General features: G+C 45.7%; 1 protein-coding gene across 1 annotated transcript in view; it reads right to left on the bottom strand.

Annotated features, from left to right (window-relative positions):
• Nucleotides 1–16,354, bottom strand: part of LOC138303747 (uncharacterized) — a 191,618-nt gene extending 175,264 nt beyond the window's left edge. The window contains exon 1 of the mRNA XM_069243124.1: nucleotides 15,967–16,354. Coding sequence (XP_069099225.1) covers nucleotides 15,967–16,059 — 93 coding nt within the window. The 5' untranslated portion in view covers nucleotides 16,060–16,354. The remainder of the gene's footprint in view (nucleotides 1–15,966) is intronic.
• Between the last annotated feature and the right edge of the window lie 9,508 nt (nucleotides 16,355–25,862).

The raw sequence follows: 25,862 nt of genomic DNA on the forward strand, positions 1-25,862 counted from the left end.
TTTGTCAATACTGTACTCCTTAAATGTTCTGTCTATCCCTTTTACCAGCTAATAACCGAGCCAGGAAGGCTGAAACACCGTTTGGTGTTTCAACTTTCCAAAATATGGGTCTGTGTTAGAGTTTGGCAGATGGGGACACTCCGTCACAAATGCGAAGGATCTGCTATCAGCAGTATTAGCCGTAGGATATAATGGAATCGTAATGCGGCGGACAGGATATCTATCACGTTTGTGACAGAATAACCTCATTCACCAAACTCTAAATCAGGACCTTTGTTTCTTACTTAGGCTGAATGTACCCCATGGTTTCCCAAAGGGCCCTCCACTCAAAGAGTCAGACATGAGGAGTGGCATAGCCAGTCGGTCTGTCAAAGGCTGTCAGCGTTTTGAATTTGTCAAAACTTGTTTTGTTTTGCCAGGGTTTCTACAAAAGATTGTTGTGGAGAGATGTTGGGCCTTTGCCAATGTTAAATGAAAACATTGGGTAAAAAACACATTTTTGGTCTCAAAAGTACACATTTTCATGCAGACCCAGCCACTGGAGGTAACTAGTGTGTGTGTAGATGTGATACTTGTTAAAGAGCTGAATGCAGCCACTCACAGTGAAGTTCTATTGGCCGATACTGTATGCTGTAGATCATAAGAAAAGCGTGAATGGCACAACAATAGACCAATGGATGAAGGCAGCAGGCTCAAGGTCCCTATAAGTAAGTATATTACATGTATAATTTTAATGAAGGAGATCTAAAGTAGGATAAACAATCGTGGCTAAATTAGGAGTTATAAGAAGAAAACACACAAAGCCCAGGCCTAGACCAATGGATGAAAAAGGCTGACTTAAAGCCCCTAGAAGTAAGTATATTATGTATATAATTTTACAAAGTGGAAAAGGTATTGGCTAACATCTTACCTAGATAGGAATAATACGTGTATAATTTTCCAAAAATCAAAAAGCAGTGGCTAATGCTTACGTAAAGAAGCGTTGTCAAAATCAATAAATCTTGCCTTATATTGCTTTTTCATGTTTGCAGTTAAACTTCGTTGATGAGGAGGTGCATGGCCCTCGCTGGTATAAACAATATAAAGATTAGCTAAAAGCAATTCTATTTTTTTGGTCTCAAAATGCATGCATTGCAATATTAGTCCCTGTCACTCAACATGAATATTTTATGTGCAGATGTGCCCTTAGGGGGAGCAAAACGCCTTCACTTGCAGTGAATTTAGCCAAATGGCGAAGAGGACTGACGACTTGTCCCACGCTGTATGCTGTAATGGGCAGGGAAATTATAGTATATTACATATACAATTTTAGTAAAAGAGACCTAAAATAAGGTGAGCAATCATGTTTAAATTAGGATGTATGAGATGAAAAAACATAAAGCCTAATTTTGACACAAGAACCGTCCCTGATAAAGACATGTTTTTGCTTCAAAATAAAATAGGAAATGCAACAGTACAATTCTATTTTTGCAACCATTTTGGAAGGAAAAGTTACAAACCAGTTCACTTGTGCAAATTCACAGTTTCAAATGCTAAGCAACCCTGTGAACTTCACACAACCCCACTGATGTCAATAAATCCAAAAAGCCTTGTTTCTTAACATGTCCCTGGTACTCTCAGATTACTTTGAGTCATGTTATCACCCTGTTAGGCTTGCAGCTGTTTTGCTGAGTAGCTCACGTCTCCATGGTGATCCAGCCATCCTTTGATCCCAGGTTTTGCCCCAGCAATGCAGGTTAAACTCCTCCCATTCCCATGGATTAGAGTCAGGGTGCCTCAGCATCTTCTGTTGTAATGAATCTGCTGAGCTGTCATGAGGAGACTCTTACTGGGGTTGAAATCTATTATTCTGTTCGTAGTAAATGTTTAGTGTATAGGACCCCAGTCTATAGAATGTTCTTTAGTGGTGGTGAGCATACCTACATCTCCTATAGAAACATTGAACCATGGGGATAATATTATTTGTATTGTTTTCAAATCAGCACCACATCCCCACAAGATTAGAGAATTCCTCTCGCGGAAGAGAAGAGTGTTTTCCTTCTCTATCTATAGAACAGGACGAGGAGCAAAGGTCATGGGCTGAATCGTCCATGGAGGTTGTTGCAAGGCAGTGAGCCACCCTGTAGGGCTTTTCATAGTGCTTAATTTGTGCTGGTGTGTGCCGGTGCTTGCCACTGGGTTTTACTTTTACTTTTGTTTATGACAGTACACCATATGGTGGTGCTCTCAGCCTATGTTTTGAGCTCTGCTCTGCACAAGTGTTTAATTATTCATTAAATTAAAAAATGATAAAACGGGGCTTCCAGTCTATCCTTACAGCTTGGGGTGACCTGCGGGAGTCCAAATGATCACACTTTTTTTAGGTGTGATGGTTAATAGGAAATGTTAGCACTGTAATTAAGCAGCAGTGGTAGGAGCGGTGGGTGGTGCTGGCTGCAGTGGAATACCTTTGGGCCTGGCACTTAGAGTTTTACAAATTAAGCACTGGGCTATAATCTCCAGAAACCCATGCTCACTACTTCATCTCCATCATCGAACGCCAAGCCATGGAGGGGGAATCCGTAAAACTGTGTCTTAACCTTGAGGGATCACACCGGAGGCTTGTGATCATTACATGGCTCTTAAAAGTCTCTGTTTGCAACGATCGCTTGTTGGTCACTGAAGGGGTGTCTCGGTTAGACTGACCCTCTGATTCTAGTGATTTCCTGATTAATTTGCTGGACGTGTGTTGCAATCATCCGTTCTGCAGTTCTCTGTTCCTCAACTAGCACTGTTCATTGGTGCATTGCTGTGTCCTGCACTAGAATCATATGTGTGTTTCCATACTCCACTTCCAGAGACCAACCATCTCTCCAATCACTTGTTGACTGTATCCCAGCATTTGATCCTCCACAGTGCTCTGCTGCCTTTTGGCTAGGTTCATGCTATACAAATACAACAAATGTACTTACTCCTGCATGTCCAGCAAGCGTAGTTCCATATGTGGAGTCGTACTCGGTCAGCGTGGTTTACAGGTGAGACGGTGCACCCACTTGCAGAGCAGCAGTGTTTACCAGTGCATACCTGCTTCCTTAACAGGCCTGTTTTTAGTGGATTCCCTAGTTGTGATTTCTGATGCTTTTCTGCTTCCTTTGATGCCAGCGGCTTTGCGTGCCTTGGTTGTTTGCTTGCAGTTGAGCCTCTACCTATTTTTTAAAATGTCAAGCTAAGCACTGGTTTCTTTCTTGCTTCTCATCTAATGTGTCTATTTACTCAGTTCTTCACCCTTTGGGCCTTTCATCCTACTGTGCGATTGCCAGGAGCTGTGTGCACAGCTGCCAACCAAGGTAGTGTTACTCGTCTTGAATATTGTCTTTAAGCTACCCTTTACAACTCTACCAAATGTATCCACCCCCGCAGAGCCTGCCCTTTCAAGAAAGGCCTATCCATGGATATTTATCAGACAGATTTGGTCGCTATAACTGAGGGTGAAGACCTTTCTGAGCTTCGATCTGACAGCAGCGGCCACCGCAAATCTCAAGCAGAGGGGCTGGGGTTGGGCGGGGATTAAAAAAAAAAACCTTTTGCCGTAGCCGTCACCTCCTTCCGTGTTGCTCCTGTTCCTTTCCTCGATGTGGTGCCCCAGCATACACTGGGACACCAGCACAGGCTCCCCAGCAATCCTGGTACTGCTTTAATGCTAAACCTAGCATGAAAGCAACCTCAGGATTGGTCCGAGCAGCTTGGACTGCCGCTCAGACACAACCCTGGGGCATGTGCAGTTTCTCCAGCCCGGCTGTTAAACACAGCCGGGCTCGAGAAACCTCTGTGTGCATGTGTGATTGGCCAGCCTGAGGTGGCCGCCCAAACACACATGCACACATAGGTGCTGTAGGAAAGTGCCCCTTTTTGGCATGGTTACCCCCACCCCCACTGTTTGCCTGATATTGATGCTGACTTGACTGACAGTGTGCTGGGATCCTGCTAACCAGGCCCCAGCACCAGTGTTCTATCCCAAAACTGCACCATTGCTTCCACAATTGGCACACCCCTGACACACAGTTAAGTCCTTTGTAAAAGGTGCCCATGGTACCAAGGGCCCTGTGGCCAGGGAAGGTCTCCAAGGGCTGTACCATGTATTATGCCACAATGGGGGACCCCTCTCCAAGTACATGCACACTGCCTTAGCAGCTTGTGTGTCCTGGTGGGGAGAAAATTACAAAGTCGACATGGCACCTCTCTCAGGGTGTCATGCCCACAAATTACTGCCTCTGGCATAGATAGTTCACCCCTCTGGCAGGCCTTACAGCCCTAAGGCAGGGTGCACTATACCACAGGTGAGGGCATAGCTGCATGAACAATATGCCCCTACAGTGTCTAAGTCCATTCTTAGACATTGTAAGTGCAGTGCGGCTATATAAAGTATATGGGCTGGGAGTTTTTCATTACGAACTCCAGAGCTCCAAAATGGTTTCACTGAAGTCTGGGAAGTTTGGTATCAAACTTCTCAGCAAAATAAACCCACACTGATGCCAGTGTTGGATTTATTGAAAAATGCACCCAGAGGGTATCTTAGAGATGCCCCCTGTAGTTTAGCCAAACTCCTAGTGCAGGACTGACCAGTCTGTGCCAGCCTGCCACTTCCAGATGAGTTTCTGACCACATGGGGTGAGAGCTTTTGTGCTCTCTGTGGCCAGAAACAAAGCCTGCACTGGGTGGAGGTGCTTCACACCTTCCCCCTCCAGGAACTGTAACACCTCTCGGTGAGTCTCAAAGGCTCAGGCCTCTTGTTACAGTGCCCCAGGGCACTCCAGATAGTGGAGATGCCCACCCCACTGACAAAACCCCAATTTTGGCAGTAAGTCCGGCGAGAAAATTGGGGAAAACAAAGAAAAGTGACCACTTCAGCTGGGACCACCCCTAAGATGAACAGAGCTGAAGTGACCCCCTCCCTGCAAAATCCTCAATCTTGGTTTGGAGGACAGGGGCCCATAGGGTTAGGTCTGTGGCCCCCTCCCCTAAGGGAGTGGACACTGAAAGGGTGTAATCACCCTCAGGGACAGTAGCCAGTGGCTTCTGCCCTCCGACCCCTGTAATGCCCCTAAATCCAGGATTTAGGGGCCCCCCTGCGCCTAGCTCATCAGATTCCTGGCAACCTCAAGAAGAAGCAAGAAGAAAAGAAGAAGGACTGCTAAGCTGACCCCCAGCAGAGATGACTTAAGACACCAACGGACTTGGCCCCCAGCCCTACAGGTGCCCCTCCACCTGCAGCCCCCTGGACTTGGGGCAGCAATGTCCTGTAGCCAGCCCTCCTCCTTGTTCAGCTTTGGTTTCCCGGAAGCAACCCCCTGTCTTCACCTGCAGCATCTTTGTGACACCCAGGGTCCCCCTACATGAAAGCATTGGGAGCCTGATGCTGTATTTGCACCCTGCACCCGGCCGCCCCTGTGCCGCTGAGAGTGTGTATTTGGTGCTGACCCGTGGCCCCCGGAGCTCCTCTAAAACCGCCAGTTCTGCCCTCCTAAGACGTGGGTACTTACCTGCAAACATGCCTGATTCCGAGTGCCCCCAGTCTCCATAGGAGCCCATGTTAAATCGACCTCAACTTTGTCCTCTGCACCTGGCTGGCCCCGTGATGCTCGTGGCGGGTGTTTGGGGTTAACTTGAACCCCAACCTGTGGACATCCTAACCCCTGGAGACTGGAACTGTAGGTCTTGTACTTACCTTAAAATTGTGCCAACCTCTCCCCCGCCCTAGAATTGTTTCTGAAAATTGCCCTCAACTTTAAAACAGATTATTGCTATTTATTTAAAAAAACGTATAACTTGCCAAATTAAAACAAAGTGGTATTGCTACACATGTTGGATACTTACTTGCAAATGTACTTACCTGTACTTAACTGCTCAATCACAATACCGCAAAAGAGAGCATTTGTATTATCTACTTTAGCCTCTGTTAAGCCTTGGGGAACCCTTGAACTCTGTGCACACTATATCTCATTTTGATATAGTATATACAGAGACAGCTTCCTACAGGTGCGCTCTCTCCTCATCCCCCTCCCACCTCCAGGGGCCCAGCCCGCCACTCCCTGAACATGCTGCCGGCTGACCCAGCAGCTGAAAGATAAAATGATAAATATCATTTTATCTTTCAACTCCTGGCTTAGCCAGGGGGGTGACGCTCCTTCGCCACTGCGAAGGAACTCCCTGCAACCTGATGACGAAGGAGTACCCCCTGAAACCTGATCAAATATAGCTCCTGCGTGGGGGCGTGGCCAAGATGGCGACCAGAGCGGCAGCATAAACTGCAGCTCCGATCCCTGGCCCGTACAAACATCCTGCTAGCGGCGCCCGGGCCCCCCCTCGAGTGGGTCCATCCGTCGCTTAGACTGCCGGGGGCTGCATCGATGCCCGCATCCGGAAATGAGCAACCGACGCGCAGATGGCACTCGGCCGAACCGCGGCCTGCACCTGATCTACAAATAGCAAGCTCGCCGCGTGCGCTGCGAAGTATCTCTCGCGACCCGATGCTGGAGCGCGGGTTTGCGTTCCACCGCTGAAGAGTACTACCGTGGATTCTACCCAGAGGTGAGGGGTGGTGTCGCGCGCCGGCCCGTCGAGAGCATTCTGGTTGGGCAGTGCCGGCCCGGCCCCCTCTGTTGCAGTGTCACCTCTGTCGGGTTAAGCCCTGCCGGAGCAGGCATACCGGCTCGTCACCCCTCGTGGCAGATAGCAGCTGGGGATCTCCGTGCCAAGGCTCCCCCCTGCTTACTGGAAGCAGCACTGCGTCCCGCGGCCGGCCCGGAGGTCGAGCCGCGTGGGTTACGCCTCTCCTCGCGACCCGCGGCTGGAGCTCGGGCTCGGGTTGCACTGATTGGGCGCACCGCCGCGGACTCCATCCGGACCTGGGCGCTGGTATCGCGCGCCATCACGGGAAGGACACTCCGGGGTGGCGGCGGCAGCTGGATCCTTTTTACAGCAACGAGGCCCCTCGTGGGTTGAGACCTGCCGGAGCGGGCTCTCCTGTTCTCCATTCATCGAGGTAGGCAGCTGGCGTGAGTATCCATGTCCCGACTCCCCCCCGCTTATCGGAAACAACACCACGCTCAACGTCCTGCCTAGCGGCTGGACGTGCAAAAACTTGCAAACTTGCCAGGCCCAACAAGCTACGACCAATATCTTTAAACACTGCATCCTTGGCAAATAATAGCGCTCAACTCTGATATACAAGATCCACTGGTACGCAGGAAGCACTGCACAGTGGCACCTTGTATTAGGGCGCCTACCCCACAAACTCACTCTGCGACGTCGTTGAGTGGTGGCACCGACCTGTTGCACTCTCGCTTCCCAATACGGAGTGGCCTGTGGGAGCAAGCTCACAAATGAATCTGTCCCAGTGTTGCGATCTGTGCCGGACTACCAATTGTGGTCACTCAAATGCACTGATCTGACGTGGATTGTTTCACTAGCACATTGTGCCATAACTGCACTCCCTACTATACAGACCCTTGTCCAGAATTGGCCCGGGCCCGGGCTTCACCTCAGGAGGGGCGAGGCAACAAGAATTCAGCTATCCGGGTGGGGGAAAAGCGCATAATGGATCTGGCCGATCACGAGAGGTGAGCCTATCGGCGACATTTACTGAGTCTCAGAGTGTAGACGCATTAATCACCCCCTTGGGTTACAAGATATCCAGAACAGTTGCAACCTCCAATATACTACACAGCGCACTGTCCTTACCTCACTAGACTTATAAACTCACACCAGCACCATAATTATTAAGCTCCATAAGTAATAGTTAATGTGCCAGGCTACTACTCATCAACATCTTCGTCCTGTCTCTGCCTTACTCCTCCTCAACACCTAGGCTGAACTGGCATGACACATGACTTGTCCGCACACACCGCTCCGTGATTTCTTAGTACGCTAACGTCTAAGCGCTCCTGCATTTGCCAAATGGTCAAACCAAAGACCCCACGAGCACCTTTGGGCAAAATGGACCACGCCATCCCACCCTCCTCAGAGGCCCACGCCACCACGCAAGTGGCTTTGCAGAAGCTGGAACTCACCCTGCAATCACACACGTCACAATTTGAAAAGATACTACAAGCCATTCTAGACACTAAAACCACTCTAGAAGCTAAAATAGGTTCGGTAACAGAAGATCTTAACATACTTCGCACTGACCAACACGCACTAGCTGACAGGGTGTCCGAACTTGAAAAAGACACTGTAACCCTTCCCCGCTCTGTGAAAGATCTCCAATCGCAACTAGCTCATTTATCAACAGAGGTGGATTCCTTAAAACGTAGAGCTGAAGATGCAGAAGGCAGATCTCGCCGCAACAATATCCGTATGGTGGGGTTTCCCGAACGGGCCGAAGGCCTCAGCGCTGAATTATTTATAGAGCAATGGCTCACTGACACTATTCTCAAAGATAATATCCCGAAGTTCTTTTCTGTTGAAAGGGCACACAGGATTCCCGCCAGACCTCCCCTACCTGGCTCACAATCACGTCAGCTTATAGTAAGACTTCTTAATTACCGTGACAGAGACCTTATCCTACAGTTATTCCGCAAATCTGGCCCGGTAAGCTTCGAAGATGTTGTGATTATAGCCATATGGACTATTCTCTCGAGCCAGCAATTGCTGGAATTGTTTTCTATCTTTTAATTCAGTTGTAATTATATTTTGTTTTAGAGAGCACCTTGTTATTTAGTTGTTGGTTTTGTCACATGCTGGTTAATTACAAACGCAGCAACAAATGTACATGTCATATCTATTATAGCAATAGGATTACAGCTTACAATATCGTAGTCATTGGCTGTCCAATCTTAGCAAGCACGTGTCATAATACTTTTATGCAGTGGTCAGCAGATACCCACTCCCTCGTCCACACGAAAATCACAAAAACATCATGGCCACTCAAACCCATCAAAGCATTTTTAAATACAAGGTGCTAACATGGAATATTAGAGGTATGACAACTCCACGGAAGCGGCAGAGGGTTCATGCCTTTCTCAAGAGGCATCAGATACACATAGCTCTACTACAAGAGACACATCTTTCTAAATCCACGTTGGAAAACACACGCTCGAAATGGAAGGGGCAATTGCATGGCACAACTTCTTCATCATTTGCCCGCGGGGTAGCGATCTGGATCGCCCGCGGGGTCCCATTTACCGTATCTCGCACACAAAGTGACTCAAACGGTAGGTTTGTGATAGTTGAGGGCATCCTAGATGGGTCCCCTTTAGCCCTAGTTGCACTGTACTCCCCAAATGCAAACCAGCGTGATTTCCTATCCACACTCTCCACCGGTAACCTTAGTGACCCTACGCTGGAGTGCATATGGGGGGCGACTTCAACAGTGTCTTAGACACTCAAACAGACCGCTCGTTTCCCCCGCTTACCTCAGCCCCTTCCAATCGCGCCTCACAAGCATTAGCAAGTTGGGCTTTAAATAACGGCTTGAGGGATGTATGGAGGACGGCCCATCCCACCCAACGTGAATACTCTTATTATTCCCCTGTACACAAGTTATACACCAGAATAGATATGATTTTTGTACCTGCAGCCGTAATTCAGAAAGTGTGCAAGTCTGAATACCTAGCGCGCACTATATCAGACCATAATCCTTTATGTGTCACAATGGCCTGGGGTCACATGCACACTCGCATACCAACATGGCGATTGCAGACGGAAGCTCTTTTAGACCCCCCCTTTCAAGCAGATCTATCTAAGAGATTAGCTGATTACTTCCTACTAAATAAAAACACGACATCATCCCGCTCTATAGAGTGGGATGCCCATAAAGCGGTGATACGTGGACACTGCCTTGCAGCCACGGTAGGGGTGAGAAAAGCACTTACCAAAGAACTACAAGTATTGGAGGTAAAACTCTGCAATGCAGAGAATATGGTCGTCAGGGACTCGCTTAGCGCTGCTCATAATGAAGCAGACACCAGACTAGGCAAACATGACTACAGACACTACATGACAAGACAGCATGCTGAGGGAGACAGGTCCGGTATACTATTGGCTTGGCTGACCCGACAGCCCTCGCAGCCAATGCCTATCGGCGCGATACGCCTAAACTCGGACGTCATCGTCAACACTCAGTCAGGCATCAACAAAGCCTTTTCCACATATTACCGCACCCTTTATACGTCTCCTCCCCCTCCGCCGGAACAACACCTAACTGATATACTACAACTTGTCTCTCAAAACCAACTTATCCTCGATAACACCCCTACTCTGGATGGCCCCATTACCAATGAAGAGCTGCGCTCAGCTCTGGCACAAATGGCGCGCAGCAAAACCCCTGGATCGGATGGACTACCGGTGGAATATTTTAACTCCCACGCTATCCATCTCCTACCCCCGCTCGTAGTGGTGTTCAACGAAGCGCACCATAACTTACAACTGCCAGATTCTATGTGCGAAGCTTTAATAGTTGTCCTCCCAAAAGCTGGTCGTGACCCTCTTGAAGTTAAATCATACAGACTGCTCTCCCTCCTTAATACAGACTGCAAACTATTAGGGAAAGTGTTAGCGGATAGGCTCCTCCCCTACCTACCAAGCTTGATACATCACGACCAGTCCGACTTTATCCCTGGTAGGAGCACCTTCCTAAATATCAGGAGGCTGCTCCATATAATGCACAGCAACATAGACACCGAAGCGATCGCTCTCTCCCTAGATATTGAAAAAGCTTTGACACACTAAGTTGGAACTATCTTCTTTGCACACTCAAGGCGTTCGGTTTCAGTCCCGGCTTCATCAACTGGATCAAAACGCTTTACTCTAAGCCTACAGCACTCGTCAAAAATGGTTGCATTATCTCCAAAGCATTCCCCATAAGCAGAGGCACCAGACAAGGTTGCCCATTGTCTCCTTTATTATTTGCCATTGCCATGGAGCCATTAGCAATTAAACTACTCAGCTGCGCACATATATGGGGCATCCCGGAATCTAACACTCATCATATCATATCTCTATATGCAGATGATGCCCTGATCTACTTGCGTAATCACTCTGCCTCCTTGGCAGAAGTGCTGAAATTGCTGGACTCCTTTGCCCTCGCCTCTGGACTGCATGTCAACTGGTCCAAGTCAAGTATCTTCCCTCTTATTTCCATCCCGGTTGACACACATACGACACTACCGCAATATAAACCACTGTGGTCACATGCAACCTTTAAATACCTCGGAGTGCAGATTTATCATTCTATTATAGATCTAAAAGAAGGCAACATTGACAGAGTACTAAGCTCCACCCGCAGCTTAATACCATTTTGGAGTTCACTCCCCTTATCCCCGATGGGCCGGGTAGCAACAGCCAAGATGCTTATCCTCCCGAGGTTCCTATATTATTTCACTGCCCTCCCGCTATGCCTGCCACGATCCTTCTTTAGCAAACTGCATTCAATACTAACCGACCTACTCTGGGGCACAGATAGACGCAGAGTAGCGCTGACCATAACACAACACCCGCAGGAAATGGGTGGGCTGGGCATGCCCAACCTCGAAAGATACTACGCAGCCGCTCAATTGTCGTGGCTGTCTGCATGGCTTCGGGATGCCCCCTCCACCGAGGGCGTAATGCTGCAGTCATGTATGGCCCCACAAAGGCTGCTGCCTACATTGATATCTAGCCCTCATTCCCTATCCCCGAAACTCATACTGCTGGAAGCAGCTCGCTTCTGTTGGCGTAGATATGTACAAGGCAAGACTCCCTTCCCCCCTTACTCACCCTTGCTACCGCTGTTCCAATTGCCGGGCACCCAAACTATCTCTGCACATCATGACACACGGGACATAAATACACTGAAGGTGGGCGATCTATACTCCAATTCCGTGCTGTACTCCTTCGCGGAACTGGTGTCTACAGGGGTGGTGCACAATGGGGCCTTCCTGGCATACAGCGCCATTAAACGGCTCCTTAATAATCTTTGGGGTGTCGGCAATGACGAACCTCTTGAGTCCCCATTACTCACCACTATCCTTACAATAGGTAGCACAAAAGGTACCATAACTAAAATATACAAAATATTACTAGCAGCAGTTTGTACCACCCTGCCGCACGCTAAGGCACGTTGGGATACGGTCCTTCCTTCACCATTACCACAAAAAACTTGGATCACAGCTCTCGCAACGATCAAATCAATATCCCGAAATCCTCATCTACGCTACACCCAATTCAATTATATCCACCATTCTTACTTATCCCCAGCCCGCATCCAAAGAATATACCCGAACACAACATCGACATGCCCAAGATGCGCCACCCCAGCAGCCGACTTTTACCATATGGTTTGGAGCTGCCACTCAATAAACTCGGCCTGGCACCGCGTCACAGACGCCACAGCAGACATTTCGTCCCTCGCCCTATCCCCCACACCAGAGTCCTGTTTATTGGGCATACGTCACCGCACTAGAGGAGATAAACAGACACACAGATTCATAGACCTAGCGTTTGTTATCTTCAAACGTCTCATAGCAATACACTGGAAGGCTCCACATGTCCCACCCCGCCTGGTTTGGCTCCGTGACTTACACAGTCGTTCACAAGCTGAAGCGCAGACACTCAACCTACTGCAACACAAAGGTCTTATCGATGAGGGCCCCGAAATCTGGAACACTTTTGTGGTGGCAATAGAAGCGAGGAATGATTTGCACCCACTGTGAATAGTACACCATACATAACCCTTACAGTCCAGGTTAATACGTTCAGCATGATACTTGAACTGCCTCAATCTCATTTATTATCATTACGGGCACTCTCATCCTTATCCTCAAAGTATTAATGTAATACACCAGGCTGCTCTTACTGCGTTTAAGCCTTCATGCAAGTCAAACCCAGCTCATTCAATACTTATCCTGCTCAACACCCCGCCGCACTCCGCAAAACATAATCCTCGCCCCAATTATGACCTCCGCTCTACACATACTTACACATATTAGCTGCACTCCTTCCTCTCACATCTCCTAACCTCTGTCAAAGGTAGCCAACATCAGCAATGACAATAATCGCGTTTAGCTGCATCGTTATCTAGCAATCAGCTATAGCACAGTATTTAAGTTGAATGTTTCTCTCTTCCTTGCTCTTTTGGCAACACCCTATGTCTGTTTATATCTTGTTTTCTTTCTCCTTCCTTTTTGTACAAGTCACTATGTAATAAGGCTGCACAAGTTTATATATGTAGACAAATAATTCGATAAATCATTAACAGCCAATGTACTGTTATGTGAATGCCATGCTGAATAAACAGATTTAAAAAAAAAATATATATATATATAGCTCCTGCGTGCTTTACCGCTCACCTTTTCATGTTTATCTTCTAGTCGCAGGAGGTTAGCTGTTCCGAGTGATCAATTTCTTTTTGTGTACGTGTTTCTGATAAGCGTTGCTTCCTTGTTACCTTGTGCAGAACGTCCCTGTTCAGTCCATGTCCACCTCTGACTCCTTGTGTTATCTTGAGCAGTTCTCTACTGTCAATTTTCTTTTCCTAGTGTCTTCCTTGTTGCACACCAGAGACAAACACTTTGACTGTAACACTGCCTCAACCTAAGATATCCAAATGCACCTCTTACAGTAAAATCTGATGCCAGAACCTGGAAGTGCTGCCGAAATAACATAGAACCAGAGGCACGGGTCACTTTTGTGTTTGGCCCGCCAAGGTTCGCTGGTAACAGGGTTACAGCACAAGTTGTCCCAGTTCCATGGTCTCACTAGACAGTGATTGACTTACTTACTTAGCCATCTACGCCACTTAGTACTCTGTTTATTTTAAACAGTTGCTTATATAATACCGATAAACAAATTGCAAGGCATAAATGCAATACTCTTCCAATGTACTGTGTCAAAACGTAAGTGATTCCGAGCAGGGAGTTTTACTGCAGTATAAATGTCCTTGGATACACAAGTATTTTGAATCACACACTGACACCTGCTGGTCAGGAATGGGAACACTGCTGAAGTAATACTGTCTCAGTGGAGACAGTCCCAAATAATGTTCTAAGAGTGCCACCGGCTGGTGCGGAGGTGATACTGGAAAGTGTGACTTTTATTGTACAGGCAGGTTTCCACTGTGAAAAAGCCTAGATTGAGCTTGGATAATGTAGAAGTAAAGTAGGGCTTATTGGAGATAAAAATCAAGTACAGGCACCCGCTTAGCTTTGGTTGTTTGTGGTGTAACACCCCCACAATAAATGTATTCTTCAGTATATAGTTGGGTACATATGCGTTCAGTCGGGTATGGTGATGTGGCAGTCGGGTTTTACTTAGGAGTATTACATGTGTCACTGACAAAAACATAAACACACTCTCTCTCCTCTCTGTTTTGAAGTTCTTAAAACTATTGATTGTGTTACAACATATTGGGCCTGATTACAACTTTGGAGGAGGGTGTTAATCCGTCCCAAATGTGACGGATGTCCTGCCCACTGTATTTCGAGTTCCATAGGATATAATGGACTCGTAATACGGTGGGTGGTATATCCGTCACATTTGGGACAGTATCCTCCTCCAAAGTTGTAATGAGACCCATTGTCTTTTAAGTACCCATGACAATGCTCACTGCTCTCCCTTTCCACCTTTCCACTTGCTCTTACGCTCCTTATGTCCTGCTTCTCATTTAATGTATTTTAACATGATATGACAGCATGATTGTTGGGAAATTTAAAGCTCACCCCCGCCCAATCTTACTGACCAAGTACCATTACGCTAGTCTAGTGCATATGGGCAAGAAAGCCAAGCGCTGCCCTTACATGGACACCCATTGACTGGCCCTTTCAATGTTGCTAAAGTAACACAACTTGTGGACAAGGGAGTGTCGTGCATTGCTCTTGCACAGAACTCTTATGCCAGGCTGGAAGGGTGCCCAGTCTGGCACAGGCCCGATCAGCACGGATATTTTGAGTGACCAATAAGGCTTCTCTTTCTCTGTGTGTAGAATTCCTACCAATGACATACTGCAAACTCTCTCGATTTAGACGAGAGACTACCGATTTCAAAGCTAGTCTCCCACCGCCCGACCCCTGCATGCAGACACCCGGGTCAGATTGCAGAATCATGCTCTGCTGGAAACAACGCAAAAGTGAAATGCTGATGCCAGTCACACACTCTCCCATCTCCCCCTCCAAAAATTACCCCTGACATCAAAGGTTAAAGCTCTGTAATTGATTCTTGGAGGAGGAGACTAGAGCAGGACAGGACTCGACATTTTATCACTGGCAGTTTTACACAGCACATGTAAAACAGTGTTTAGAACTCTGTTCTTGTGCCCGCGGTTATTAATCTGCCAGAACTGAAATGCTGATTGTCTGTCACCATTCATGCCAATATCCTCCCCCTCCTCTGATTTAGGCAGATTGCCTCGGCTTCAGTCTAAGTCAGGGGTCTTCAAACTTGGGGGCGGGCCCACCAGGGGGATCTTAAATGATAGGGGGGGGGGGGGGTCAACAGGCTCTGTTCAAAAGAAGCACCATGCTTTATTTTCAGCTACAAAAATGAGTGGCAGTCATCCTCTCTCTGATGGGCCATCACGAACCTCTTTTGTCATTTGTATGTGCCAAAAGGAGAAGGGACTCCAAACAGTCCTCAAACCTCTCCCCCCATTTCTGAGAATTACATTGTGTATACCTTTACTCATTAGAGAGCCTTAGCTAACCTGAATAGTATGTTTGGCAAGCATGCATTTGATTGTATTTTTAAACTAGGTTACAGAACTTAAATGCAATGTTTAAATAAGTTTATCCATATTTAAACAATGCCAATTTAATAGAATCGTTGTGAAGCATTCTGGAGGCCTCCACTGGGTTTCTTTACACTGGATGGGGGGTGCGGTATTAAAAAGTTTGAACATCGCGGGTCTATGTCTATGGGGAAAATACATTCTCCGGACTGTTTTTTTTTTATCTCCTTCTTGCCTGTTCTAAAATGTTGGCATGTATGCAATAAGCGTGTTCTGCGTACTCCTCTTACCTCAGTTTTCTCCAGGACTGCCGGGCCTGTCGAAGCTTGAACCCACAAAACTAGCAGCAGTGCATCAAGGATCAACAGTCTATAGGCTGCCATGCTGGCTCCAGTCCAACTCTCTTCTTTCTCCTAGAGAAACGTCATAAAATGGAAAATCTCAAGCCCTCTAAATAGTAGAAATGTTGGAAAAGGAAACCGATCTACGCACAATTTCCCACTCTGTAAAACAAATTAAATAAAAGAACAGGCCCTGCTCGAGAAGAAAAAAAAAGCTCCAGTTCGTCTTCAGAGCAAAAAGGTTTCTGTAAAAATTAGTGCTTGAGTTGCTCAGCAAAGGCTGCATTGTGGTTTCCCGTCATGCACCGCGAAAGCCTCTCTATCTATTATACCTACGTTCCCGTCGCGTTAACGGGGATGGCGGGCTCTGGAGTTAGTACGAGCCTGGGCGCTGTGTTCTGCAGAAGAATGTGATGCTGGTGTAGATGGGTGGGGGAAAGGGCTGTATTTAATGCAGGTTACCAGGAGGGGCTGGTGTGGGTCAGGAAAGGAAGTTAGTTACGATATGGTAAGCGGCATGTGCCAAAACCCCAAGCACTTCCTGTGATTCTCGTGCTCGAGTGAAACCTGCAGGCCTCAGCTCACCTCCGCCTGCTGCAGGCGTCCGCAGGGTTGGTGCCTGTGGGCAAGGGGAGGGGGACTGTGCTGTTTTGTGAATTAAGTACAAAGAGAAGTGACTTCAAAGTATGATTAAGAGCTGCAATTAAGCCTCCCACCTCCCCAGATTGGTGTAACCTACATGTCACTTTGGCTGGCTTCAAATGGGCAGGTACTCACGTTTACTCAGATCATGCACTTCTGTAGTTTGAATTTCAAACTCTGGTCTCACTTCCTGTGATGCCATATGCAAATTAGAAAGGCCTCACATCTTCCCTTTCGCCATCTTCCTGTTTTCCCGGGTCCCCAAAAGTCCTAGGACCGCCCTGGTTTGAAAGGTAGAGTACTTGCACTTTTTAGCTAGGCTGCAATACTGATAGATGAGAGTACCTGCGCCTCTTATTAGTACACAGAAAGTTTGGGATAATGAGCCCCTTCACTTATTTATTCCCATTTCAACGCTGCTCAGTGGGTTAGCGTGTCTGTTGCATGGATTTGTGTGTAAGCTGCAGACTACACATTGCTATTGGTATTAGATATCGTGGGGGCGCGTGGGTGTAGACACACACCCTAAAGCAGGGCTCTTCAAACTGGGGGTTGGGCCCCCTTGGCGGGCCTCAAGTGATCCCGGGGTGGCAGGAGTGGGGGGGGGGGGGGGGCTACAGAAGCGTTATGCAGATAACAGTGCTTTGTTTTAAGCAGAAAAAACATTTATACATTTTTTAAAAGGTAACAGAAATTAACTGCAATGTTTAAACAAATCTAGACAAATTTAAACATTGCCAATTTATTAGAATACATGTGCAAAATTCTGAGGAAGGGGGCAGATTATTTGTTTTTCCCGTTGGGGGTCTCAGCATTAAAAAGTTTGAAAACCACTGCCCTAAAGTGTTTAATTGAATCTACAGTTTAGAGGTTGCAGTCCAAAGGAATTATAGCAGGTGGGTGAGCACCGGCTTCAAGTAGCATGTAAGGCCATTGGCCAGTCCTGTCTTTTTAACCGCACCACTATTCACATTGTGGCTTATAGTATCTCTTGTTCCATTAGCAGCATGAGCATAAAACTCGCAGGAGGTATCATGGGGATATTAGCTATAAGTTTTGGGTCCAAAGTCGATTTTGCAGGAGCGCATGCACAAACTAATGGATTTGTTTTCTTCTAATCTTGTCTTTCTTTTTATCTAGCATGTACTGTCTCTTAGACTTCTTTTTTTAGGTCGAGCGCGCAAGTCCTCTGACGTGTTGTAATCTGTTTGTGTGCTTTTAACCAATCCCACCGCATGCTCATCACTATCATTTGTTCATGCGCTTGCCTTTCAAAAATCCTTTGTTATCATTGGTAAATGCTTTACGTTTGTCCCTCCCTGGGGCAGTTTTGTTACCACCTTTGCCATCGACCCTGTTACGTGGATAATTGCTCGATTGCCGATATGTTTGACTGCAAGCAAACTTCTTTTTCCTTTTGTGTCTCTCCATGCTCACGCTCATGGCAGCTGTGGTGCTTTGAATTGGTTTGCTTATGTCAAATGTTTTACTTTACATTTTCAATTTAAGTGCAAGAAAAGTCCAGTTAGGAATTTACAATGCTAATAGCTCTAAGTAAGCAAACGCGAGATCCATTGCATTACAAATGCTTGCTTAGGGAGCAGGCATCAACTAGGCTGCCTCTGTGCTGCTGTTCTCTCTTGTGTTCTTCTCCGATCAGCCTTGCAGGAAATGGTATGCGGTGTCTGAGGTAGCCTAACATCTCTTAAGCTTCTGATGTCTCTCGCAATGACTCACAGCAGTCAAAGAGTCAGTGCCCAGGTACAGGTTACTGTACTTTCTGCAGCAATGTGTATATTACCTGCTGGTCACTGGTTGCAGCCCTCAACAGGGCTAACTAAAATCTTTCATGCTTGTAAGATAGGCCTAAAGGATATATTTGACTTGGGTAATGTGCAATATATAGATAGATAGATAGATAGATAGATAGATAGATAGATAGATAGATAGATAGATAGATAGATAGATGGATAGATAGATAGATAGATAGATAGATAGATAGATGGATAGATAGATAGATGGATAGATAGATGGATAGATAGATGGATAGATAGATAGATAGATAGATAGATAGATAGATAGATAGATAGATAGATAGATAGATAGATAGATAGATAGATAGATAGATAGATGGATAGATATAGACATAGATATAGATAGATATATTTACATGTAAAATGTTATCAAGAATGACAAGGTGGAGAATAAGGAACGTCACTCCGAGGCCGAGGGATGCTGTGATAATATAGGCTGGATTAAAACAAAAATGGCAGGGCTATTGAAACCTAACAGGTAATATTGGATGCAAAAACACTCTTGTGCAAATTGCATTTAATAAAAGGTGCTCTCAGGGTTTTGCCAAAAATATACAGAACTGGCAAAAAATTGGACTAACATATGCAAACCTTATTTGCGTCTATTTTGAGCCATTTTGTTTGATTTGACAGGTGCCACCGAGTCAGGCATGGTGGCAGTTGTCTGCAGAAGCACAATAATGAATGGAGTATGTGCTCAACTTCTGATAGGCTAGTGATTCATTGGGTGCAATTTGCACCACCATGTGTGTTAGCACTCCTGCATCATTCAAAATTACCCCATATGTAGTATTATTCTTGTCCTTTTAGTCTCTTCTATGGAAGGAAAAGAGAGGTTTTTCCTTAAAGGTCAAAGTGAATCTGTTAGGTTGTCCAAAATATCCCTATAAGGTCGGGAGCGGTGCATTAAATTCAAAATGTCTCAGTGAAGTAAATGTATACACAATGAGTCGAAATGGACATCTTTTAAGTCACTGACAGCTATTCTGAAGGTTGGGTCTGACTCAAACTTTTGTGACCAGTGATGGACAGTTTCAAATGTTGTCAATAGGAGACTGGACCAAGAGATGGGAGGGTTGGTGGAGGTTGCTAGGGTCAGGCCTCCACTATACCAACGTCACTCGGTTTCTTGGCCAATGCTCCTGCCGGACCCAGGTTACCTGGTTGTTAGGACCAGGGCTCCCACTGTATACAGGTCATTTGGTTGCTATGTTCATGACTCCTGTGAGATCAAGGTCATCTGATGGCTAGTGTAGGAGACCCCACAGGACCAAGGCCACCTGGTATTTGGAGTCAGGACTCTCTCGACACCAAAGTCACCTGAAGGTTAGGATATGGGCCCTGACTGGACCAAAGTCATCAGATTACCAAAACCAACAGATAACTAGGGTCATGACAACTCTGGAACTAAGGACACCTGATGTTTAAGGTCAGCACCCCAGTGGGACCAATGTCACTTAGTTACTAGGGTCAGGATTCCAATTGGAATCAAGTCACCAGATGGTTAAGGGTCTCGGCTCCTCTGGATCTAATGAAACCTGATGTCCAAAGTCATGGCCCCCATAGGACCAATGTCACCTGGCTATTATGGTAAGGGCTCCCACTGAATGCAGGTCATCTAGTTACTAAGGTTAGTATTCCCATGGTAGCAAGGTAATCAGATGGGTAGGATCACGGCTTCCATGGAACATAGGACATCTGATAACCAGGGTCATTGCCCCGATGGGACTAAGGTCATCTGGTTACTAAAGCCAGGGCTCCCACTAAACTCAGGTAATCTGGTTAGTAGGACAAGGGCCTCCATTGGGTCTAGGACATTAGAAGAGGTAGCTTGTGGTGTTTCATCAAAATACCTGGCGACACAGTGAAGACAAGAGACCTGGCTGCCCTACACAAATCGTATACCTTATCCACGATTGTGATCATAAAGCGAACGTGGGCTGCTTTACTTGTGCGTTTTACATCTATTTAGAACTTAAGCTTCAAACGTCTGAAAATAGTGCTTGCCACCCTCACTAAATAGACATCATAGTGCAGTGAGTTAGGAGACATTGTTTATGTCATCATGAGTTGGTTCCGTAAATGCAATTTTGACATCGAAGTACTGGAAGAAACATTGAGAAATATTAATGAACTGAACCTCATATACATTGAAATTTTGTACATTAAGCTGTATGTTATAATGACCCTTCTAGACAAGAGGAGAACTCCTGGAAACACGTGGAACATTCCTGGAACTTATCCTTCACGGGGTGGGAAAGCTGCCTATGCTTTAACAATTCTGAAATCAATGCTGTTAAAATATTAGGCAGTTCCAGCACCCTTGACCTCCCTATCACCTGGATGAAGAGAGTGGACAATGCCCACGATTCATTAGGACAAACCATTTACACAGCCTCGCCCTGTCCTTGAGGGCGGAGGGGCTACGCCCCCCACTTTTGCCCCTTAAGAAGAGTGCAGGTCAGGCTGAGCAAAGGTCAGCCTGTCAGACACTCTTCCTGTTCAGATCAGACAGCCAGGAGCGAGCTATGCACAATTAGTGCAGACTCCTGGCTGCCTGAGCTGAACTTTGCTGGGCTGAAGTGGTCACAGCTCCTATGGGTGTGACCTCCTCAGCTCAGCAAAGGTGCCTCGAGGCCCTCCCCCTCGGTGACGAGGGAAGCGTCACCCATTGACTTCGACCAGGTTTAAGCCCTGAAGCGCCCAGGGCGAGTGTCAATCAGTGACACCTCGCCACAGAGTGGGATGGGGTCAGAAGTCTCACTGACCCCCATCCCACTCTGTGACGAAGTTGGGACTGCTGCCTTTCGTCATTGGCTGACCTAAGGTCAGCCAGTGAGGGAAGGCAGCAGTCCCAACCTTCCTGGTTCCTCGGAGCTGAACTGAAGGTAAGTGTGTGTTTATGTGTGTTTTTTAAATGAATGTTTGGTGCGTGCATGTATGTTTGAATATTTGATGAGTGTTGTGAATGGATGTGCATGCGTGTGTGAATGAATGAGTGTGCTTCCCGCCCGGCCCCCTCCTTCCTAAATTTACCAGCTGCCTCTGCATTTACCTGGGCATCTCATTTGACACCAAAGTTTTCTTCACCATCCTTGTGAACACTGTTGTCAATTCTCAAGCACCAGCGATACCCGCACGGTTACATATACCATCCACTGCGTGCCCAGCACCCCATTATTGCAGCCAATGGGAAGAGGTCTACTGGTGCATGGGGTGTTGGAGGGGTGTACCAAACATGCGAGTGTCCTCTGTGTTGTTCTGGATCTCTCATTCCAATCTGCAAAATCTACTTCTTCCGACTTTGCTCCTTCACCAGCCTTGTAGCAAGTCTGCTACCACGTGTACTCCTTGCCTGGAGGCCTCTGATCTGTGATTTACTTGCCTCCTGGAAGTGAGAAGTTGCAGAATAATCAACAATCACTTTTGATAAATCAGACGTAAGATTTTTTTTTCTACTTTTCTTTCCAACTACTCCACTAATCTCAAACAAGACGGTTACATTTCTTTTCAGTGAACTGTACAAATGCCTGGAATAGAAGTCCTAGCTTAGAGACTGTCCACTAAGCAAACCGTAAAAAATCAATGTCATTGAATTACACACCGTGCACTTTCACATGTCTGTGTTTCACCCTTATATACTAGGCCAACATTTGTTTCTAAAATATGAAGATATTGTCTGAACGTTTTAGTAAATTTGCTATATTGTAACTGCTGTATTTTCACAAAATGTTAACATCAAGATGGAATCAAGTCTCACACCTTGTGACTATCATTCTGTGAATTTCCAACATGTCCCAAAGTAGTGCAGGAAGTGTGGAAGGCCTTGGGGTGACCTTAACTACTCTTTGCCTGAGCCACTTTGCACGAAAAAATATCATGACCAGAAGGCCGCAAATAAAATCCCGATTTTTCTGTTTGATAAAGATTTGTGACCTTGGAAAAATGTCTTTCTACCTGCTGAGTTTACTTCTTTGTAAGGCAAAAAAATCTGGGTGCCAAGAAGCAATATGGTTTGACCTGTGTTTTACGCAAGAAATTGTATCAGTTTTAATTGGTTGTTATGCCAGAAATTGTATTCATCTACAATGAAAATGAGAAGGTCCGCTGGATTCTGTGGGCCTGCTGTCTCTCACCCGGGATCTCCAGCAGCTGAAAGAATCTAAGGACCATATGTGCAAAGTATTTTTGCAGTCACAAACTTTCCGATTTCCAAAATTGGCCAGTTTCCGACGGCAAAAATACTTTTCAAAATGTACAAACAACCAAACTTCAATTCTCCAGAATCGCAATTTGGGTGTAGAAATCACTGTTTAGAAGGGGTGTGTTTTGAACATCTTTTACAAATAGTGATTTCCAGTGTAATGTATCAAGGTTTTGCAATCGCAAAGTGGTCGCAAAACCCTGATATTTTACAACCAACTCAAAGTTGGTGGTAATGCATTCGTAAATTGTAAGAGGTCCTCATAGAATCCTTTCCCCTTTGTGAATGTTGGAAAAATATATTTTGAGAGCAGGCAGTGGCCCCATGGACCGCTCCCTACTCTTAAAAAAGTGAAACTTCAAAGTTTCATTGTTTTCTTTTAAAATGCATCTTGTTTTCCTTCATGGAAAACGGGACGCGTTTAAAAAAAAAATGGCTTTATTTAAAAGCAATTACAGACATTGTGGTCTGCTGATCCCAGCTGGCCACCATCCCAGTGATGGCAGCGATTCCTAATGGGTCACAAGTTGCGACCTACCTCATCAATATTCAGGAAGCAGGTCGATTTGCGACTCACTAGGAATTGCAATTATGAAATAAAATGTTTCATACATAAGGAATAGCGATTTCCAAATAGCGATTTGGATAAAATCGCTATGTGGAAATCGCTTTTCATTCCTTTTGTACATCTGCGGCCAGATGTACAACCATCAAAGATTGTGATTTGCAATTTGTGAATTTTAGCAATTCGCAAATTGCGAGTCGCAATCTCTGATGTACAACAGTGCCCAAGACACTCTTTAACATTCCCAAATGGGTCGCAAGGGTCCTGCCTCATTGATATTCTTGAGGCAGGTCGCAATTTGAAACCCATTGGGAATATCTATCACTCATACGGATAGTGGTCTGAAGGAGTCAGCAGACCACAATGACTGTTACTGCTTTTTAAATGAAGCAGTTTTTTAAATGTAGCCTGTTTTCCTTAAAGGAAAACGCGATGCGTTTCAAAAAGAAAAATGAAACTTTTCAGTTTTGTTTTTTAACAGTAGGCAGTGGTCCGTGGGACCACTTCCTGCCCTTAAAAAATATTTTTGCATGCATTCACAAAGGGTTAAGGGTCCCTCAGGGAATCCTTCCCACTTGTGAATGGGTTACCACAGAATTGAATTTGGTGGTAAAAAGCAAATGTTTTGCGACCTCAATTCGGTCGCAAAACATTCATACATACCACTGCGAGTCGCTATTAGGAAGGGATGCCCCCGACTTACCCCTTCCTAATACTATATCGCTACCCACTTTGTGATTCAGTAATAGGTTACCGAATCGTAAAATAGGGTTTTGTACATCTAAAAGTGCTTTTTTCTGGTCGCAAATGGCCCAATTCTGAGAATCAGGCCGTTTGCGTAGGGAAAAAAGCTTCGTACATCTGCCCCCTGGCCCCTGATCTATGGCTGAAACTCTGAGGAAATGATGATGTATTGGGATTATTGGGTGTGGTATTCCTGATTCCCTTGGTAATTTCTTACTTATGTACGGACTGCCAGGATCCCATCCAAAATTCCATGGACCTTCCGAAGATATCATTTTGGTATCAGTATTAAACTTTCTGGACTGAGTTTCACTCTGGCTGTGAGGTCCCATTTGAGCCGCTATCTAGGAAGGACCTAAAACCAGGATATTCAGAGAACGTTTTGTGTCCAGCTGGTGACAACAGGACTCCAAGGCCTGGCAGGTATCTGCATCACTGATATCTTGACAAGCCTGATGGCAGGCACCACACCACTGTATGTCTCTGATCCCCTCAAAGGGTCAAAGGTCTTTACACAGGTAGAAACGTTGACTACAGGCACCACTATTATTTTTTCCACATAATTGCATAATTGTTTATGTGGTCATTGACCATGGTTCACCTAACAGTCTCTCCACAGCAGCTTCTAGGTGGTATGCTGCCCAAAACAAAACTCAGAAATATATAAGTGAGTAAATAAATAAATACATACTTACATACACAGATACATGCATACATACATGCAAACAATAAGAAGCTGAGTGTATGCAGCACACCGTGTAAGTTAAGAAAGGGGAGTGAGACACTATATACTGCAACATTTCCCAAGACCTGGCTGTTCCCAAAGTCAGAACTGTTTTTAGTCCACAGCAGTTATTATGAATTGGTTTCTCTGGCTGGCCTGCAGCCAAAGAATGCCCTCTAATCCCTCCATTATTCTATAAGCCCTGTATTTGTCCATGCAGGAAGTAAACCAAACATTACCTGCTGAGGCAGAAAGAGGATCCAGGGAGCAAACATTAGAGCCGCCACTTCAGCAGACGGATGAATGGAGAAGCAGAATCTGTGAATTAAAACCATTGGACTGCAAACAATCATTTGGCGAGGACAGTGTGTCTATTTATACCTTGAATTAATAGAATATCACCTTCTGCGGCTTTGTGATATGGTGATAGAGCATTTTACCTGTTATGCTCTAAACAAAGTCAACAAGACTTGGAGTCCAAGCAAAAGAAAGAACTAAAAAGAGGGAAAAAGCATTGAGCATCAAAATTTAAACAGTGCAACCAATTTGGCTACACACTGAAGATCCAAGTCGGAAAACAAGTTATGGGGTTTTAGTACAAGTTAATACTCAGGTTAATGTAAACAGTTCTCATAAACATACTGTATAGATACAGAATATCAATAGACAGCTGTAATGGCAAAAGAACTGTAGGCGAGCTAACCGAAGGCAAACAAGGAACTCAGAGACCGCTACACAGAACATCAACAGTAAAATCTGTTGTTCCAAAAATAAACACTAGTGTAAACTACTACACATTAGTGCAATATAAAGTCATCTAACTAAATCAGCTAAAGCTCATCAGAACTCTCTAAAGGAGCTTAAGACTGCATATGTCCCAACCTAAAGGACATATGGGCGAAGAGTAACAAGCAAATAAAGGACAAAAATTATTTGGAAAAATATAATTGGGGGTAAAAAGTAAGTGACTGAGAAAGGAAAAAGTAGGCAAAAAGTGAAGGTGTCAGCATTTCAGAAGCTCGGGCAACAGCCTTCTTAAAAAATCAAGTGTTAGCAAAAGCTACACTCAGCAAGCATTTGGGGAACGGGAAAGTTAGAGGTCTATACCTCTCCAAATCCAAGGCAATCAGCATCTGCCCACTACTAATTAGT

The sequence above is a fragment of the Pleurodeles waltl genome, chromosome 7 (genome assembly GCF_031143425.1).
Source record: "Pleurodeles waltl isolate 20211129_DDA chromosome 7, aPleWal1.hap1.20221129, whole genome shotgun sequence".
In the NCBI taxonomy this organism is placed as follows: domain Eukaryota; kingdom Metazoa; phylum Chordata; class Amphibia; order Caudata; family Salamandridae; genus Pleurodeles; species Pleurodeles waltl.